A 21529-nucleotide genomic window follows, 5' to 3' on the forward strand; every position below is an offset into this window, starting at 1 on the left:
GAGAAGGAGGCTGAACCGAAGGGAGGTAAGTGTGTGTGAGGGAGGGAAGAGGGGTGGAGAGAGATAGGAAATGTCTTTTAATCAGATAGTGGAAAAAAGTTGAAAATGAAACTGCGCCCCTTAAGGTCTCTATTTTTCATCTTTATGCGTTTTTACTGTTTAGACATACGGAGTCATTTTTGGATAAACGTAGATTGAATGAATGGAAAGCCTGGGAAGGCCAACAGAGGAAAAGAGCTAGGGGAGAAAAGAAAGGAAGCGAGCTCGGGAACACTCTGCGCTCCTGCTCTTCCTCGGCCTGTCCCCCCTTAGGGGGCGGGACCTTCCGGCCACGGCCGCGTGGGCCATCGCGAGCTCCCACTCTCCCTCTCGCTTCCCCGTAAGCCGCCCCGAAACCGCCAGGGGGAGCTGCGCGGCGGCCGGGCCGGCCGGGGCGGGGCTGCTTTAAATCGCGGCGCCCAGCGGCTCGGCGTCTCAGTCCCGTCCCCGAAGTAGCTGCTGCTTCTCGCCTACCAACTCCAGGTCCACCCCGGACCCGGACCCAGAGCTTCTCCAGCGGCGACGCAGGGTCCGCAGTAACGCAGTCCCGCAGTAACTTCCTCCGCGCAGCTCCGCCATCCCCGGGAGTCCCGGGGCGCACCTGCAAACTCCCGCTTGTGCACCGGCCGCCCCCAAGCCGGTGCGGGAGCCCGAGCGAGCCATGGCCAACGCGGGGCTGCAGCTGCTGGGCTTCATCCTGGCTTTCCTGGGCTGGATTGGCTCCATCGTCAGCACGGCGCTGCCCCAGTGGAGGATTTACTCCTACGCTGGCGACAACATCGTGACGGCCCAGGCCATCTACGAGGGGCTGTGGATGTCCTGCGTGTCGCAGAGCACCGGGCAGATCCAGTGCAAAATCTTCGACTCCTTGCTGAATCTGAACAGTGAGTGCACTCCCTACTACCGCAGCTGTGACCCAGGGACTCAACCCCTCAGTGGCTCCGTTTTGGAGTAGTAGCTACCAAACGACCCTGTTGCGTGATTACATGTCTATCAACCTTCAGTGGATCAAGTCTTCTGATCATGTGCTCTGCCGTGAGGAAGTGAGAGAGACCTGTGGCTTGGGGAAGGGGAGGCCCAGACCTAAGCTCTTGTTTTTCCTCTGACACCCTGGGTGACACTTTTCTGTAGGTGTGGTTTCATCTTACATGCCCACGACTGGGGTGGTGATGGAGCGAGTGAAGGCCAAACTCTAACTTGAGCTCTTAGGCCTCTCCTGGACATTCTCAGATTCTGTGAAAATTGAAGAACTGTAGAGTTGGGTCAAGAAAATGATATGCCTTGAAAAGTTTGGAGACTGGTAGCTTCTCCAGTTTGTAAAATTAAATAGATAATCCCAAAGTTATTATGTAGGATTTTTTTTTCTCAATCTATCTTTACTGTGGGTTTTCATAGGAGAAATCACATTCCTACATGCAATGTCCCAACCTAATGTCTTCTACTCATCTGAGTTTGAATCTTTTGATTCTTTTGACTTTTAAGAGCCACTAAGTGTGAGGAAGCCCGTATGCATCCCCTGGCGTGACTCTCTTTTTTTTTTTTAAATAAAGGAGCAATTGTAATTTTTTTTTTTTTTTTTTTGCTTGCTCCAGGTCTTAGTCTCTGCACGAGGGGTCTTCGTTGTGACATGCCGGCTCCTAGTTGTGGCATGAGGACTTTTAGTTGCGGCATGCATGTGGGATCTAGTTCCCTGACTAGGGATCGAACCCTGGCCCCCTGCGTTGGGACCGCAGAGTCTTACCCACTGGATGACCAGGGAAGTCCCTTGAAGAAGCCTCTTAAGATTCTCCAGAGGGTTTAGCTTTCAGGCCAAGAGTGTTCAGAAGAGGCAGATTGTATAATGTTATTTTAGAAAGTGAAGGTGGGTGGCAGGTGGAAGAAGGATGACAACAAAGAGAAGTTCTAAATAACCTCCCTTCATAATATGAAGGGAAGAATGGAGCCACTGAAGACAAATGCCACAAAGGAGACACAGCTGATGAGCTCAGCGTTCAGGAGAGCGAGGGCGGGTCTTCTCTTGAGTTTCTGCCTTCCACAAAGGAATTTCTGTGTAATGGATATTGGCTTCTTACTCTGTCGGGTTGGAAAGGATTATATAGAGAGAAATAGTCCTAAAGACGGTGGAAAGACGACAGGAATTTTTTCCTTTCATTTTTTTTAAAAATAAAAGCTTTTGAGTGTCTTGTCAGAAACTCATTAAATTCCCACTTACTTAGGTAATAACAATTCATGGCTGGAGTATCTTCCTTGAGATATTACATTAGTTGTCCTGAACCTTGTGTCTGTCATGCACTTGGACTAAATCGAAGAAAAGCTTCCTTAGTCTTTGCCTAGACAGGCAAGCCTGCCCACAAGTCCCCTTTGTGTGCTGATGGTAAGCAGTGTTGTCATCGCTCAACTTTACTTCAGTTGTTTTGTCCACCTCCTGCGTGTGGTTTAGTCAAAAGCTATATACTTTAGAGTTGTTAAATCTGTGCCAAATCTGTTTAAACCGCTTGAGTACCTCTGGAATTTGGTGAGTCAGTGTACATACTGTAGTTTTTTCAGTGTTGTCATTTCAGCTTTTCAAAGTTACCATATTAGGATTCTTCTATGCCAAACATAAGGAGTATATTAGGTACACGCCTTTATATTATCATTGAATCTACCCATGGATGGATAAATACATGTAAGGAATTGTATCAGACATGTCATGTTGAGGAATTGGCAGATGGAGACCATTCTAAGGGCAATTCCAGAGAGGTCTCTGATTCCTCTGATCAAAATAGTTCATTTTCTACACGTTTAAATAGGTTTCCTGTTAACTGCCTTAAAGGACCAAATGAAATCAGATTGATCCATGTTGTCAATACTCAGACAGGTCATCCCTACTCATGATAATGTGTTAAAATGTTTTATTTTCACTTATTCCTAATTAATGTAGCTGTTACAGTTTTTAAAGCTGTAGCAGATCTAAACAATACCTTCCCTCTACCCCATACACATTTTGGAGATCTCTTCCTGATGAATTTTTTTAAACTCCAGATCAGATTTCTTTTCATTTTCGTTAAAGCCAGAGTTTATTGAAGGTGGGGCGGAGGCCTTTCTCTCAAAACTGATTCCCAGAAGGAAACTTGACTCATTTGTACCCTCTCCAACCTGCCAGTAACTAACTAGATGTCTTTGGATGGAGGCCAGAGAACCTACCTGTCTCCATTTCTCTACCTGGACAGCTGTGCTCACACCCACCTGATGTAGAGAGCTGGGGAGGTGATTCATTGGCTGGTTTTGGTATAGTTCTGTGACATCTAGAGGTGAACAGGATTATCTGTACGTATAAACAGTGTTCCTTGTAACAAGTTGTGTTCCACAAAGTGCTTTTAGGTAAAAAGCTTAGCTAGAAGTTTCTTGAAATTGTACCTTGTTCTTTTTGCCAGTGGAGCCCATTTGGCAACTTAGGGCCGAGATTCTGGGATTTATCAAGGTTGTAGCGCTAGATATGTTCAAATCCCTTATTCCCTTTCTCTAATTAGTTTCAGCTGTAAAAAGAACATGACCGTGTCTATAGGGATACGGTGTGCATAAGCCAATATACGAAAGGAGATACAGCCAGGGTTGTATCTTTCCAAGAACAAGGAAAGCAGTTTATGAAAATGTAACTGGGGAACTTCCTGGGGAAACAAATCTTATACCGTGGATTGTGGTTTTACTATGGTTGAGACAGTTTCACTTCCATCCAAGGATGGATGTTTATTGACATTGATGACTGATAGTTGGAATATACAAAAAAGAGTGTCAGATAGAGTTGCAGTCGACTTTTCTTGATTAAACTGTACATCTTGCCTTGTTTTGATCCAATTCTCAAACTTTTGGCAAGCTAGTGCCTATTTCATGTGCTTAGTTAATTGCTTCTTCTGGCTTGACTTTAATAGCTAGAGCTGTCCAAAGACTGGGTTGCCCCAGGAGGTTGCATGGTGGGAGGTGTGAGAGCAGAGGAATAAGTAAGCGTTTTGAAGGAATGTTGTAGGGAAAAATCCAAGTCCCAGACAAATGGGAGGTTAGGCTAGACTTTCTCTAAGTCTCATCTAGCCTTGGGATTCTGTAATTTGTTTATAAGTTCCTCTAGGCTGTTCAACTTGCTTTGCATGAATCCACATGTGTGTTGGTGTGCTTTAATAAGTACTGGTTGTGGGTGAAGTTTCCCAGCACTCTCACCATGATGTTACGCTCAATCAAAGAACAAAATCACTGACTTGGACAGTCTTTGAAGCACAGGCAGAGGAGGGCACCCGCTTACACTTCCCTAGACTGCATTATGCCTGCTGAACCAAGAGTGTTTAAGGGGCCATTTGTGTTCAGATCCGTTTCAAGAATTAGTTCTGACTTTTGGAATGATGACAGTCAAAACCCAAAGCCAGGCTTGAGTACTCAATTCTTACCCTGGTCTTGCACTAACTAGCCATGTTTATAGTGGTGATCCACTCAATTTCTCTGGGCTGTAGTTTCCCCGCTTATGAAATAGGGCAGAGTAGGAGGAATGGGGAGCTGAATCCATGACTCATTCATCCATTCGACAAACATGAGCCAGGCCCTATCCGTGTTCCTAGAAATGCAGCTAAGAAGATTGGTAAGATGCAAATGTTGATTCCTTCCAGTGCCAACATTCTTTGTTAATAACTGCAGTGATGGAGTAGAAACAGGCAAGGGGCATGGTTTAGGTTCCCTTGATTGGAGTGATGAGTAAGAGGCACAGAGGTAACATGGAAGCGTACATTTAATCATGAGGCAATTTCTCTAAGAAACAAACAAGGTAGCAAAACTGCTTGGCACATCCTGAAAAAGTGGTGAGCCCTGTCTCTTCCCAGACCACAGTTATTGACTGTGCTGGAGTCCTAAGGTCACATCCAACGGCCACCAGTTCATAGTCAATCAAATGGAAATGCTAACAATGAGGACTCTTGAGAAACTTTGAACTTGAGCAAAAGTGAGCAGTTTAATAAGGGAAGAAGTCATGGGAGTATAGTTCTGTGACACTCTGTGATGAGTTCCTTTAATTGCAGAGGAGAGAAGAGGATTTTTGTTCTAGTCAGCCAGTGGTCAGTTTATTTATTTGCCTAATACTTATTAAGGAACTACTGATGCAAAGAGAGACTGTGTGAGGATAGAGACATAACTAAAATCTACTTTGTTTATGATATATAATCATAGGGTAATAATAGAGTAATATGGCTAGTAAACAGCATGAACAACGTCACGTAGTTAAAAGAGATTTTGCTGCTTGTATAGTAAAACTTTAGAAAAGCTTTAGAAAAAAACATTCCACTGACTTGTCTATGCTTGTCTTTCTACGCTTATGTTGATTAACTTCACTGTAGTAGATCAGTAACTTCTAACTCATTTCTTGTCTCATAAGTAGAGATCTTTGTAAGTATGTTTTCAAATTATACTTTCAGGTTGCAAGTGGTAAGAACTCCTTAAGGAGTCTTTAATCTCAAGATTATCAGTCTAGCTAAGTATAATATAATTAAAAGACTGCCTTCTCCGTGTACTGCTGATAATGATGAGGATAAATAGTGTAACTTGTTGAATGTTTGCTCCAAAGACAACTTCTTTAGTCGCTGATAATAATATTGTAGAGGTATCTGCAAATTTAGTGGGCCAGAAAGGAACATATTTGCTTCTAGATCTGAGCCGATCAGGTCAACTCAGAGATAATAGTTCAAGACTGTATCTGTCTAGTCTAAAATATTTTGCAGCTTTCAAATATTTCTCAACTTCTCTGCCCTACTGATGATTGTTCCACCAGAAGAAAACTTCATCTTGGAAGCTAATTAGATGCATAATTTAGAAAATTTTTAAAAATTATATTGGGTTAAACAAAAAGTATGAATTTTTTCGCCCTAGATGAGTTTCTAGCTTTTAATGATCTAAACTAGATCTGGCTTTATGTAGCAAGATTTTAGTATTCTGAGGCTTTCTAGGAAGGCGTTTCTCAGTATTATTTCAAAGATGAAGCTTAACACAAAAGAGTATTTTTACCTATCATAGTAGAATTTTTAAAGGATAAAGCCGTGTTCAAATTTAAATTCACTGAACACAGATTGAGTAATCCATGAAGCTTGCCAGGTACTGTTCTTAGTGCTTTGGATGGAAATATGAACAAATATTTGGCCAAGTCATCAAGGAGCTCACAATTACATATTTTAGATCTCTGACTTAAAAGGCTTCCATAAGACGTTAATTTGAAGGATTCATATGGTTCCAGCTTAAAACTGTGCAGTTTAGATTCTATCTGCACATAAAACCCTCATAACTTGTAATACAACACTTGCTTACTTTGATCTGTAATTCACCATTACATACGCCCAACTAGTGAGTTTTCATGCTGTTATGATTCTCAGCCTTTTTTTTGTATTTTTTACATTCCCCCCCCCCCATATCACTATAGTTAAGAATTCATCCAGACGTCTCCAGTGATGCAAGATGAGATTTTGTGACATTTCCTAAGTCAGTGGATACCAGGACGTAAATGAAAAAAAAAAAATTGCTTCACAAAATAACACTATTGCTTTGTCATATTTTTCAAAACAAAACATGATCCCCTTGCTCTATATGGTTGACATGATTCCTGAGTATAGGTTTTTCCCCCATTTTCTCCATGATTTTTTGTGTGTTATGAAAATGATACATTGTTCTATAAAGAAATAAAACATACTAGGGTTTGTAGCACACGGAACAAAATATCTGTCCCTTCCCCCTTAGAAATTTTGTAAAAGTAGTGGAACGAGTAAAATGGGGCATGAATTAAATGTGCTTTCTTTGAGAACTGAAAGGGGAACAAACTTAGAAATGAAGACAGTGAAAATGAGATAATTCCAGACGAGTGCAGGTGGAGCCTTGGAGTGGTTGATCCATGTACGCTCCCTGCCTGGGTGGTTTTATACAAGCCTGACTCAGGAGATTGAGGTCCAGCAGACTCCTCGTGAAGAGTAAACCTTGTGATCCAAGTGCTTAGACCTGCTGGGCTGGTGGCCTGCTGTTTTCACATGAAGCACAGATCAGAATGATTATAGAAGCTGGGTCTGGTTTGGGGCCCTATAACTCGAACAAAGTAGAAAACTTCGAGATCAGAGAAAGCAACCACAGTGGTGAATAAAGGGTTGGAAAACTGAGCTTAATGGACAAACAAAGCAAAAGGTGGTGAGAGATGTAAGGGGCTATACGTACTTGAAGGGCTATCATATGAAGACAGAGAGTAAAAATCTTGTCACCTCTTCTTTAAGACCCTCCAGTGACTTCTGATCACACTTAGAATAAACTCCAAACCCCTTCCCCTAGCTTGCAAAGTCTTACATGATAAATGCCTTCTGCCTACCTTGCTAACCCACCTCATTTTACTTTTACACCCTACCATCCTCCAGTAGTGACTAGCTTTGCCAGTTTGTCCAGGGTTGAAGACCTTCTCAGGAGTCAGGACTTGTAGCTTTAAAACTGAGAGAGTCCTTGGCAAATGGACAGGTGGTCCCCCTGTCCTCCACGTGGATCATTGTGACTTTCAGTATCTCCTCTTCCAGTGTTGTTTGCTTGAAATGCTTTCCTTCTAAGTGGAACTTAGGACCAAATCTGAAATCTGTGTTATGTATAAGAGCTTAGTTATTTTTTATTTTCCTTCTAAGTAATGACTGTCTTTGCAAAAACTGTCAGTAAACCAAAAGGAAGGACACACCATAACTGTGGAGTCCTTAGTATTTTCCTCTTCATGCAACAGTATGGTTTGTGATTCCAAGGAAGAAGTGTCACAAACCCATGGTCCATGAAACCTGTGTTTTGATTCAGGAGTTCTTGTACCACCCTGAAATCTTACAGTAAGTGTGTGGGTAGGGTGCACACTTGAGCACACACATTTATGGGGAAGTAGATCTATGAGGGGAGCATGGAAGTGCCTATGATTTGATTTTAATTGAATCAAGTAAAAATTTATCTTGACTTCCAAAATATCTCTCAAATGCAGTTAAAAAAAATGCCTTTGATACTTTCAGAAAGTGGTTACTATGATTTTATCATAGATTGCCTGGTTATGGCAAGGATGGAAAAATTAACAATTTAAAATTGAAGTTTTAGAAATCTTTAGTCTTTATGATTTGTAGCCTAGGTTCTCAACCCTGAAAATACTGACCCTGAGCCTAGGTCTTAATAGAGAGTGAGATATAAAACCTTTCCATGATGTCAGCCACTTTTTTTTTTTTTTTTTTTGCGGTACACGGGCCTCTCACTGTTGTGGCCTCTCCCGTTGCGGAGCACAGGCTCCGGACGCCCAGGCTCAGTGGCCATGGCTCATGGGCCCAGCCTCTCCGCGGCATGTGGGATCTTCCCGGACCGGGGCACGAACCCGTGTCCCCTGCATTGGCAGGAGGACTCTCAACCACTGTGCCACCAGGGGAGCCCTATGTCAGCCACTTTTGAAGACCATCAAGAAGTCAATTGTTCCAACTTCTCCTTAGAGATAACTGTCATTCACACTTTACATAATAAAAAGATGGTCCCAAAGAATAATAAGTAGCTCACCCAAGATAGCATGCTTAGTTACAATGTAAATATTTATATATGCAAAAAGACTTGTCACCTGTTAACACTGTTAAAGAGATAATGATCTTTATTTGAAGGAGGAAATAAAGATAGAATTAATCAAACTCATCTAACCAGCGTAGTTTCAGCTCTTTTTTCTTTGAAAGTCTGTGTGTCTTTACGCTACAGTGATGGTATCACCTTTTTACTCTTTAAGATACTTACTGGCATAATCTCAAACTTGGCCCTATCGATTTGATCGTGACTTAGTATGCCAATGACAATAACAGGAAATTAGAAAATTAGTGGAATCCTGAGAAATACTACATTGAATTATCTGCTATTTTACAATATAGCAATTTAAATAGTTTTAAAAACTGGTGATATCTCCGAATATAAACCTACTATGTTCCAAAATAACATCTCAAAGGCTATTATGTTTTGTTCTAAAAAAATGGTGTTCATATCTCCCACCCCACCCGCATCACTGGAGATACAAGTGTTGCTTATCCAGCCATGATAATCTATGAGAAATTCACTAGTTGTCTTCCAAGTTCACCCACCCAGATTTTCTGCAGCTTGATGAGTGGAGTATAAAGCTATTGACTATTACCAAGATATATTGTAAACCATTTTAATTATAAATGTTTTAACATTAAGGATAACACATATGATTGTTATTTCAGAATTAAAAACTCCATTAGTAAGGATTAAAAATGTATTAGTTCAGCTAAACCTATTCAACCAAATCATTAATTATTTTTTCAGAGGATTTTGAGTTTAATGTTGAAAACATAAACTGTTAGAGCTGGAGGAATTCTTATTCATCATTCAGCCAGGTATTTGTTTTTCTGGAGAAGAAACTATGTTGGTTACCTGCAGAAACATCCCTAGAAGCAGAGTCTCCTGACTCCTGTTAGATTTTCTCTCTTCCATACAACATTGAAATATACTCGGTCTTCTACCACTCTTCTCTTGTTGGTCTAGGCGTGATTTTTACATGTTCTAAAATGTTTTCTGTCAGGCACTCTGCAAGCAACCCGTGCCTTGATGGTGATTGGCATACTGCTGGGACTAGTAGCCATCTTTGTGGCCACTATCGGCATGAAGTGTATGAAGTGCCTGGAAGACAACGAGGCACAGAAGATGCGGATGGCTGTCATTGGGGGCGTGATCTTTCTTATTTCAGGTAAGAGAGGCCCTGTCCCCCTTAGACCTTATTAAACTCTCTCTGACATGGGTTAAGGTATAGTTTTTGCTTTCCTGAGATTATGGTGGATTTGTGGCACTTGAATCGATTGAATTCACTTCCTTTAAAATCTGAAGACATAGGAACCTTAAGTCCATTTGAGTTTCACATTCTCAAATAGGAACCGAATGAAAATCTGTATTCACAGTGGACAGGTCTATTCCTTGAGGTTTCAGGTGCCAACTGGTTGGTAGAACCATTCTCCCCAGGTGAAGAGAGATTTTTCTATCTAGCAAACACTGAGGAACAATTCTGTGTAATTCAGAAAATTTCTGTAGTGTCTCTTCCGATGCTATGTGGGAAAGATGGGGAATGGTGAGAGAGAACATAAAGAATGTGTCAATCATACAGGTGTGTGAGGAATGAATGAGACTGGGATTATTGGAGGAAAATGAGGGCATCATTCCACGTGGGCAGATCTGACTCCAGAATAAACAGGTGGTACCCACAGATCAGTGAAGAGAAAGGTCAGTTGGAATGGAGGCGAAATGTTGGAATGGTAAGGAATAAGAGTAAATGAGTTAAGAAAGAAAACAATAGAGAAAGGCCTTGGAAAAAAACCTTGACAAAAGAGTGAGATTACATTTTCCATAGAAAATGAATGTGTATGTATTGCTTTATTCAAGTGTTGATATGTGACCTTTGAGAAAATGAAAGCCGGAAGAAGACATGGACAGGTCACGTGTAAAGCCTTATAATAAGGTTTATATTAAATAAGATTGTGTTTATATATAAAACAATAGACTATTATATATACTAGTAACAACACCAGTGATATAATCTACCACTAGGAAACACTAGAATTAGACTTTTTTCTCATTTTCTCTTTAACAAAAGTATGTGGATTTCATCAATAATGAAGGAAGAGTGCCTGCGGCTTTGCTAAAGGTTTGGTTAAAGTTTATTCAAATTAATCCTAGATAGCATTTTATTCCCAACAGTTTGATTTTACATCACAGGCTGTGAATGCACTTACTGTGTAGGACCCTTCCTCCGCTTGCCTTCTTGTAACTCCGGTACATCACTTCCCCGGTCTCAGGGACTTCCTAGGGAGTGAGGCGTGCAAGTTCTACAGCACTTGCACGGTCTGCTTGAGCAGCCAAAGCAATGGTGTTTTCTCTCAAGTATTAGAGGCAATTATGTTGGACCACTTTTTTTGTAGGAGGAAGGGAGCAGAGGGGGTAGCATAGAAATATTTAATCAGTCTAAATTGATGAATTTTTAGAATGGCTATAAAAAGAAGTTATTTAATTTCTTTGGATAAGAAAAATCAAGGTGTTGTATACTTCTTATGAATGGTAGAGTGGGTTATTTTGACTAAGTAGTTTCTCTGGCCTTACTGAAATGTGAAAGGCATGAGAAAGTGAGTGTTCAGCACATATTGATCTGATGTGGCACTACAGCGAATCTCATGGCAAGACCTGGCACATCTGGCCAGTGAGGCTGTAGGCGTTCAGGTGATCTAGTGCACTCTGAGACAGGTCCTACTCGTTCCTGCTATCTAGCTATTTACTTTCATTTTGATTCTTCAGAAATGTGAATTTTAGGGCTTCCCTGGTGGCGCAGTGGTTGAGAGTCCGCCTGCCGATGCAGGGGACACGGGTTCGTGCCCCGGTGGTCTGGGAAGATCCCACCTGCCGCGGAGTGGCTGGGCCCGTGAGCCATGGCCACTGAGCCTGCGCGTCCGGAGCCTGTACTCCGCAACAGGAGAGACCACGACAGTGAGAGGCCCGTGTACCGCAAAAAAAAAAAAAAAAAAAAAAAGAAATGTGAATTTTGAGTTTTGGTCAAGGAGAATGTAGAAGGGTTTTCATCTTCCCTTTTGTATTGTAAGTGACTAGCTTTACTAATAAGGACTTTGGTTTTACCAAAAGTAGTCTAACACAGTGATGTATAACAATATATTTGAAAGAGATCTTAAATGACATGAACCTGCTGAATATTTCCAACAGAATGTTGTTTGTGCCGGTGACCTTCAACTCTAAGTGAATAAAATGACATGAACATTATAAACTATGCCTAACTCCCACCTAATATTTTCATCTGTCTTAAGAGAATACTTAGAATAAATCATGTCTAAACCTCTAATCTCCCTAAATTAAAGTCGTCTGAATTAAAATGGATTAAATTAAAAATGTCAGCACTATTGATAAGATTTAATTCTTGTAAAATACTTGTAAATTTAATGAGCCGTATATTTATGCTCAGTGTTCCATAGTGATTAACAGTCTTTTGTTTTGAATTTCTGTAGGTCTGGCTATTTTAGTTGCCACAGCATGGTATGGCAATAGAATTGTTCAAGAATTCTATGACCCCATGACCCCGGTCAATGCCAGGTAATGCTGTTCACTCCTAAAATAGTTTGTTCTCTGAGAAAATACCCTTTTAGTGTTCTGCAAAGTCCAGCTTGTGCCGTAGCTTCCCAGATTTGCTATCCAGAATTTTATGGAACTTCTGTCAAACTTGAAAATAATTTGAATGGCCTGTGCCTCATGTTAAAAATAGTCTGATCATTGCTTTAACAGCCTGTATTGATAACAAAATGAACTTCGAAGTAGAAAAGTTCTAAGCTGTATACTTTCCAAGTGTATGCTGGACCTTTTTTCATATTTAAAAAATGTTTTTAAGATGAATAAAGATACCAACGTATTTGAAATTTTATTTTTGAAGTGTATTCTGAAACTTTTAACACTTGTGATTATTTGTAACTAAACACAATTTATGACTGATTGCAAAAATAGTACTGTTGTAGAGGTTAACAAATAATGTCATTTCTAATGGTTTAATCCTGTTTATGAAAAAACAATTTATTTATGAAAAAGAAAAGTTAGCACTTTGAAATATTGTGTTCCATCACAACCATAAAAATAACTTTAGAAAGGTCATCCTTCTTAATATTGCAAGTTGTGGAAGTTAAAGGGCTGACTCTTGGCTCTCACGTAATGACACCCTTTGATCAGAGACACGGCTCTTTGTCTCACTGTGTTCACATCTTTAAAGCCGAATAACTATATTCTGAGTCAGAATGTTAAGATGTAATTATTGTTTGTTGAGCGCTAAGACGAATGGATGAAAAATCCCAGTGGTGGAGAGATAAGGTATGCTTCTTTGTATAAAATCACCGACGTAGAGGAGAACACATACTGCAGTGATTGTGTTGGGACCCATCCCATAAGATCTACACTGTAAGGACAGAATCTGCTGGAGGTCAGTAGGCTAAAATTTTACCAGTAATGGATATGAAAGCACTTGATAAATTACTAGGCACCGTACGCTTATTTACATTGTCTCACATGATTCTGAAAGCAGTCCAGTGAGGCAGATGGAATCATCCTGCTTTAAGAGAAGCAGCAGCTGAGGTTGAGAAGAGGAGTTACTGGCCCACAGTTTAGCAGTTGAGAGTTTGCATCAGAATTCAAACTCAGGCCTTATAACTCTAGATCCAGCCCTTCTCTCTCCTTATTGTCCACCATCAGTCACAGATCTTCTCCCCAGAAGTATGGCTTCATACATCCACCTGGATCAACTTAACCTAGAATGATCTATGAGCTGATTAGAAGTCTTTTTCACAAAACCATAAATTTCAGATTTCAGTGCTTATCAGTGATTGACTATTGAAAACTCTGTCTCCAACACCCTCTAGCAGTTTCTTTGTAGAATTTGGTTGCTACTTGGTGATAGCATGACTTGTTAAGTTTTAGCCTAGGAACCATTGTCCAAACCTGACTTCCCAGGTATATATAAACATGCTTTACAAGTCTCCTACACATGAAAAAGTCTTTGGAACTATTTGTATAATTAACCTGGCGTTGCATGCCACATTGCCTGATCTACTGTTGCAAATTGTCAACAGCTGCAATGTGAACATGTTCGTGTGTGTGTCCACAAACCTTAAAGTACTTCGCAGAACTTAAAGGGATCATGGGGGATTTTTTTTCAGCAGAAAAAATATAATGAGTGTGATATTGATTTCATTCTTTAATTATATTAGAGAAGTTTCCAGTGATTCACTGATTAAGCAAATACATTGTCTCTTCTTTTTAGGTATGAATTTGGTCAGGCTCTCTTCACTGGCTGGGCTGCTGCTTCCCTCTGCCTTCTGGGAGGTGCCCTACTTTGCTGCTCCTGTCCCCAGAAAGCAACATCGTACCCAACACCAAGGCCCTATCCAAAACCTGCACCTTCCAGTGGGAAAGACTACGTGTGACACAGAAGCCAAAGGAGACAACCCTGTTGGAACAATCAGAAAATGAACATTGAAATACTGTATTGGCGTTAAGGTCTTAGATTTTGACTATTGTAGTCTGAACTGTGGTATTATCAAAAGAACATATTTTGTTAAATACCCATTGCTAAAAATGACATAGTCTTATTTTATCTCCTTTCCTCAATATAAGAGGGAAGCCTTTTCTATTTGTATTACTGCTTCCCACTGAGTCATCATCTCAAATGTGGGGAGAGGGCATTCCTTAAATATATATAGATATGTACATGTTTTTCTATAAAAAAGGTAGTAAAACCTCATTATGTTGGTACCAGCATTCTTAAAATATATCTAAAAAAAGAAAAATATATTTATATTGATTAAATAAGTAGTTTATTTGGTATTCTTCTCTTCTTTCTTTATGTATACATATATAATAGGTCAAATATCATTTACCCTCCTTCATCAGCTTTTAATGTCTTTCACAGAAGACCTGACCTACTTTACCAAGTATGAATTATTTCAGCTCTTCACATGTGCCCTTTTCATATGTTTGTATCATACTTTTTTTTTTTTACTATGATCTTATAGCGCTTGCTCTGTCACCATTCAGTCATTCTTCATGACTTTGTTTTTTGTGAGATTGGGCTTAACTCTCGATTCTGATAACACGTTTATATGCCTACAGTGTAATTCCTAAAGTCAGTAAGAATCTCTTACAGATCAGAGTTTTGGGAGCAGATCTTTCTGTGTGACCAGATGGTATATTCCTGTTGACCTTCCCATATGCTCCCTGTACTCTGACCTGTAACACACTTGTTTGCTTTGAAAATATTTGTCCCATTGAGGAGCTGTGTGCTGCTTTCCCAAGTGTTGTGACACAGTTCTATTGATTGAATTTTTTGACCTACTTATTCACAGTTGTAGATCCTCCCAAACTACCTTTTTCTTGTCCCCTTCCTCAAACTGTATTGTTTTCTCGTATAGTTTACCTCGTCCCAGAGAGGGATGACCTTTTTGTCTGAATGAAGTGCTAGACTTTCTGTAGTGACAGCCTGATGACAAATATTCTCTCTGTAGCTGTAAGCAGGTCACTTAATCTTTCTCCTCTTTTCCCATCTGTGAAATTGAGATAATGATACTTAACCAGCTGCTAGAGCGGTGTAAGTATTAATTAGTTGATATTATGCTCATTCTTTGAACATGAAATATGCCTAAGTAGTGTCTCTGTTTGCTAAATTGTCTGTTAAGAAGTCATTGAACCAAACCTACACGCAGGCATCCCATCGTTCGGCACCTTCCTTTCTCCACAGGCCCGTTTCCTTCCTTTCAGCAGTGGCCACCATGCTGTTGGTGCTCTGTTCCGTTTTAACAATTGCCCTTAGTTTTCCAGTCTGTGGAAAATGCTCCTTCACTCGAGCAAAATGATGTAATGGGAAGGGTGTTGACTTTGGTGTCTGGAGACCTGATGTGAGTCTTGGTGCTCTCAATTACAGTGTGAGTTTGGGCAGGGCACTTGGTTGCCCTAGATTTACTGCTTCACTTATAAAAAGAGGATTGTACTTCCTGACCTGCCTACCTCTCAGGGCTGTTGTGGGGATCCAGTGAGATGGGATACATGTAAGTGTGATTTTGTGAGGTAAAAAGTATTATACTAAGGGAAAGAATTAAGGAATTTAAGTGCATAGGTTTTGGATTACTTTTCAAATGACTGAAAAGAGACAAACTGTAAGCAATAGGTTTCTTGCTTTAACCAACCTCTCGAGTGATGAGACACTAAAGTGAATTTCAGATTACTAAGTGAAAAGGATTCTGGGGCAGTCTTAGTTTTCTTCAGTCACTATGGCCTGATGCTTTTTGTGGCTAAGCTTTTCTCCTTTCAGGAATGCGGACTTGACCTAGGACAAGTTTGCAGATGTAATGGGTGAAACAGAAGTGTACATGTTGGCAAACCAAAGAATGGAAGATTTTTTTACTTTTAGTAACTTGCGAGGGTATACAAGGTGGATATCTGTTATGCGATGTTATCAGAGGTATTGCTATTAGCTGGCAGCTAACACTGCTAGGATAGGTAGTTTGGGAATGTAACTCATAGTGAAACCATATAGGGGAAATTATCCAAAGAAGGACTGCATCCTATGATTTGAACCTAGTAAATTTTAGTGTGTCTTCCAAACCTGAAAGTCTGTGCTCCTAGAATGTATAATTCAAAGAACTTCTGCTACCTACATAGATCCTAATGATGGGCAAGTATAAATACATGTGGTTACTAGTTGCTAAACTCTGAAATCTATAGTCCAAAATGGCCAACAGAATGGTTACACCGAAATTTATCCAATTTTGATATTTTTGTACTCTGCTACCATACCTGGAAACAGACAAATAGGTATTTTAGAGTTTTGTAATGGGAACTTGTATAAAGTGTTACTCTTTTTCAATAAATTGTGTTTTTTTTAATATAAAAATAAACCCTTGGTTTTTTTGTTGTTTTTTTTTTAATCATTTATTTCAAGATTGCCATGCTTGGAAGAAGAGATGGCTCGGGATAGGATCTGACTCACCATGTGTTACTAGAAAAGAGCTATGGTGCCTCTGCACCACCACCTGTCAACTTTTTGAGTGGCTCCACCCACTGGAATGCCCTATTTCTCTCCAACTATGCTTTTCCTCGTCAAGGGTGGTGATACAAGAGAACGTCAGGAGACGTTACTTCATTTTCCCCATGCATAGAAAGGGGACATGCTACAATAAATGACTAAGGGATAAAATCACCAACTGTAAATCATCGTGAAAGCTTAAGGCAGTTGTGTTTCTCACAAGTTGGAAGAGAGAAGGACAGCCAGAAATCCATTATTGTTTTTGTAATGACTATTACCAAAACTACTTCTTAGGAAAGCAAGTGATGAAACTCATTCACCTATTATCTGAAAATATCAATAATTGATAAAGCCTTAGTTGTAACCTCTCTGTAAGCAATTTACATATTAAAGAGACAGGCTTGTAAACAAAGGATTGCAGCTCTATGTGGAGCTCTATGTGGACATTAGCCTTAAGGGTGAGAGACTAAGATTATTCTCAGTCCCTTTGAATTAAGCAGATGCATCAGAATCCCCACTCTTTCTACAGAATTTAAATTTCTGAGGAGGGGTCCAGGCCCATGAAGTTTGAGAGGTAATACAATTCCTAAGTGCTCCTGACAAGTACTCTTAAGAGAAAACCTGGATTGTCAGTCATACGAAGTAGACACCCCCTCTGTGTGAGCTCCTCCTTATAGATGCCATTGTCCTGCAAACCATGTCATTTCTCCTGCTCATCAATTAGTACTTTCTATGTGCATCCGTGCCCAGGTCCAGGGAAATCTCCATACCATTCCCACATTCCAACCTTTTAAAGCCTGTTGTTAATACTAGGAAAATCTGGTAATGGGTTTTTTTCCTTCCTTTTGAGTGTGGCTCAGGTATAAGATTTCTGACGTCTCCTACCCTTTCTCTAACATTATGGTTCTATTTTCTGGTTTTAGGGGTTTTTTTGTTTGTTTGTTTTGGTGAGAGGAGGGAAGGAGTTAAACGGAGATGGTCTTCAGAAGCTGTTATCATATTTCTTTGGCAAATAACCTTCTTTCTTGTCATTTTCTATTATTTTTTAAGTCACCACCAATAGTCATTAATACAAAGCAAATTCTCGTTTAAAGAACAGCTTTCTGTTTAACAAATAATATTAGCTCAAGAGTATAAGTGTTTATCGTATTATAATCACTGAGTTATTTTCCTTTGTTATATGATAATTTCAGGAAAGTCCTTAGCCAAAGTATAATCTTGCTACATTTATTTTTAATTGAATAACATTTCTGTGATTTGATTTTATTTATGTAATAATTTCCATGATTTATTGCTTTTATTCTCTGTTCCCCCAAAAAGAAAAAGTAAACACACACACACACACACACACACACACACACACACACACACTCTAACCAGTTGGGGAAAGATAAAGTTTGAAAACTGGACAAGTATTTCTTAGCTGAGATGACCTGGACCAGAGCACTTTCTTCTCCCAAACGGGCTTTTTTCCTTTTAATCAGTTTTGTCCAGTAAGTTTCCTATTTCCATTAACGTTGTGCTTTCCCCAGGTGTCTATTGCTGCTGCCTAACTATAAAAAGTCCAACAGCCTATGAGAGACCTGAAGTAAGCAGACATCTGAAACAAGGGTCAGGGGTAGCAGAGAATATTTCCTTGGAGATGGGAGTGGAATACATGAAAGAAAAATGACCTCTAATACAGCAAGGAAAAAAGAATCTATTTTTGAAAATTATTTTTTACCACAATATTTATTTTTCCTGATAATAAAATTAAAATGTATTAATAATGAAGTAGAAAAATATAGAAAAGTAGAAATAATTATTTTAAAGATTGTAATAGCCATATTATTCAAAAGCAAAACTATTAATAATTTGATGTGATCTTTTCTAGCAGCCTTTTCTTTCCCAAAGATAAGCTTTGGAGTTTGTTGGTGGGTTTTTGTTTTTGTTTTTGCGGTATGCGGGCCTCTCACTGTTGTGGCCTCTCCAGTTGCAGAGCACGGGCTCCGGACGCCCAGGCTCAGTGGCCATGGCTCATGGGCCCAGCCTCTCCGCGGCATGTGGGATCTTCCCGGACCGGGGCACGAACCCGTGTCCCCTGCATCGGCAGGCGGACTCTCAACCACTGCACCACCAGGGAAGCCCTGTTGTTATTTTTTACTTTTTTTTCATAGTATCACATAGTAAAAATAATTTTGATTTCTTTTTGTTTTCCATTCAAGTGTATAGTAATATACTGTTACCATGCAGAGTTCATAAACATTCATTCATTCATTTAGTAATATTTTTAAGAAGCTAATATTTGCCAAGTATTTTCTGCCACAAAGGAAATGGTGGACCTGGATTTGTGCAACGTAGCCACCATGAATAAAACAGGCAAAAAACCCTTCACTCCTAGAACTTACATTCTATATGGGAACATAGACAGTAAAATAAACATGCTAAATATATAGTATATTAGATGGTGATAAACCATATAGATAAAAACTAAAGTAGACAAGACTGGGAAGGTTGGAAGAGGGTAACAATTTAAAATAATAAGGTCATGGAAGTCCTCAATGAAAAGGTGATGTTTAAGAAACAATATCAAGGAGAATAAGAAGCAAATCAATTATCTAGGGGAAAGAACATTCCTAAAAAACAGCAGGTTTAAATGCTCAAAAGTGGAATAAAAAGAGTAAGGAGGCCAGTGTAGTTGGAATGCTTTAAGCTAGAAGAGAGTAATAAGAGATGAAGTCTTGAAGAGAAGGGGAATCTAAATCGTATAGGGCATGGTGGACCATTGTAAGGACTTCATCTACTATTAAGTAAAGGGAACAAACAGTGTTAGGTTTTAAGCACAGAAGGCACAAGATCTAAATTAAGATGTATTTTTTTCTTTTGTGTTGAGAATAGACTATAGGAGGGCAAGGAGAAAAGCAGTGAGTTCAGACAGAAGGATATTACCAATAATTCTGGCAAGAGGTGGCTTGGTGATAGCAGTGGGTAGTAAGAAGTGGTTATAATCTGGATAACATTCTAAAATAGAGCCAACCAGTTTTGCTGATTGACTGGATGTGAGATGTCATGTTAAAATAAGAGTCAAAGATGACTCCAAGATTTTTGGCCCAAACAATTGATAGGATGGAGCTGCCAAAAACCAGAGAGGGAAGACTACAGGAGAGTAGGTATGAAGAGAAAATCAGAAGTTTTATTTTGGACATGTTAAGTTTAAGATACTTATTGCACATCCAAGTAGAGATGACCAGTAGACAGTGGGAAAAGGCAGGAGTGTGGAAATCTAGAGGGAAGAAAGTGTCTTCAAAAGAAGAGAGAAGTCAAACATTTGTTTCATATGACTTACCAAGTTGAAAATACGTCCCAGTCTTTGGACATTTAAGTTGATACCTATAATCACTAGGTTAAAAAGGCAATAAAAGTAGAAACCAAATCTATTTTACCCATTATTGAATATTTTATTATCTTCCAAATTTTTCATTCTAGTGTTCTCAAAACTATCCTTAAAGAAGTCTGGTGTGTTAGAGTCATAGGCCTGCCCTGGATTTTGGTCCTGATTCTGCCCTTTACTAATCTACTTTTTAATGATTACATGACCAAATGTCTCAGTTTAAGTATTCTGGGAAGCAGAATGTCAAGACAGGGTTAGAACTGCAAGAGGTGGAATGCTAATTCCTGTGGAAGAGCAAGGGTAAAGAAAGCAGGAATAGACAGGAAAGCCTTTACAGGGGTTGGCAAACTTTCTGTAAAGGGCCAGATAGTAAATATTTTAGGCTTTATGGGATACATATAGTCTCTGTTACGTATTCTTCTTTGCTTTTTTTGTTTTACAACTGTCTAAAATGCAAAAACTATTCTTTGCTTACAGAGCATACAAAAAAAAAAAAAAAAGGATGTGATCCAAATTCGGCCCATGGGCCATAGTTAGTCAACACAACCTGGTCTAACACTTGTGAAAGGAGAGAAGGAAGGGAGGATAATTCTGCAGGAAAAGCCTCAACCTGATGTGCAGCTCTGAGAAAGTCTTGGGGCCAGTCCATGGGGAGCTGTGGTTTAAAGGACGTCCATAGAAGAGTCCTGCACTGGGCAGAGATGGACAGGCTCTAGCACCCCTGCTGCACTTAGTCATTATCTGGGAGCTGTCCAGCAAAAGTGTGGCTTCAGCTGGAAGGCTGCAGCAGATCCCAATGGCAGTGCAGCTGAAAGCCGTTGGCAAACTGTCCCCACTATGGCAGATTCTTATCTGAAGAGAAACGTAAATAGCGCACCTCCTGAATTTCACATAAAAGTACAGAGAATTAACCACATAGAGTTTTGTTTGTTTCATATAACAAGTCATCCAGAGGTAGGTAATCCAAATATGGCATGAAGAATCTGTAATACAGCCAAATAACCAGGTATATTCTATCTTCATACTTTATCATTCTTAGTATGTGGCTTCCATTCTCATAGCTACTTTATGGCTTCAAGACTGCTACTCTTCCTTCACCCTCATTGCCTTATTCAACATACAAAGATGAAGAAGAAAAAGAGGAAGAAAGAGAAAGGTAGAAAGTAATAGCACGTATATCAGAAAATCAAAACTTTCTCAGAAATCCCCAGTGGAAGGAAAAACTAACTTAACAGTGAGATGGGAACAGTGGGATGAACAGTTCAAAATAGCTCGAGCATATGTAAAACCGTGATATAAGACATGACAGTATTGCAGATCAGTGGAGTTATGAGGGATGCTTCAATATATGTTGTGGGGAAATTGGGTATCCATGTGGGGGAAAAATAATCTCTAACTCCTACCATATACAAAAGTCAATTCCATTTGGGTTAAAAACTTGAATATGAAAACCAAAACTTAAAAAATGTAGAATAAAAAAATAGGAGAATGAATTATTTACCATGAATTACAGGATTTTTTTATTA

At 39.7% G+C, this 21529-nt stretch overlaps 1 protein-coding gene across 2 annotated transcripts; it reads left to right on the forward strand.

Moving 5' to 3' along the window:
- Nucleotides 1–482: 482 nt before the first annotated feature.
- CLDN1 (claudin 1) lies at nt 483–16496 on the forward strand. Of its 2 annotated transcripts, XM_060010945.1 has the most exons (4): nt 483–923; nt 9608–9772; nt 12084–12168; nt 13877–16496. In XM_060010945.1, exons 1-4 carry the CDS (start codon nt 701–703, stop codon nt 14037–14039), a joined length of 636 nt encoding a protein of 211 aa, XP_059866928.1. In that variant the 5' UTR covers nt 483–700; the 3' UTR covers nt 14040–16496. The 2 variants fall into 2 exon arrangements, with proteins under 2 accessions (XP_059866928.1, XP_059866929.1); XM_060010946.1 differs by lacking the exon at nt 12084–12168.
- The last annotated feature ends 5033 nt before the right edge of the window (nt 16497–21529 follow it).

The sequence above is a fragment of the Delphinus delphis genome, chromosome 4, assembly GCF_949987515.2.
Source record: "Delphinus delphis chromosome 4, mDelDel1.2, whole genome shotgun sequence".
Taxonomy (NCBI): domain Eukaryota; kingdom Metazoa; phylum Chordata; class Mammalia; order Artiodactyla; family Delphinidae; genus Delphinus; species Delphinus delphis.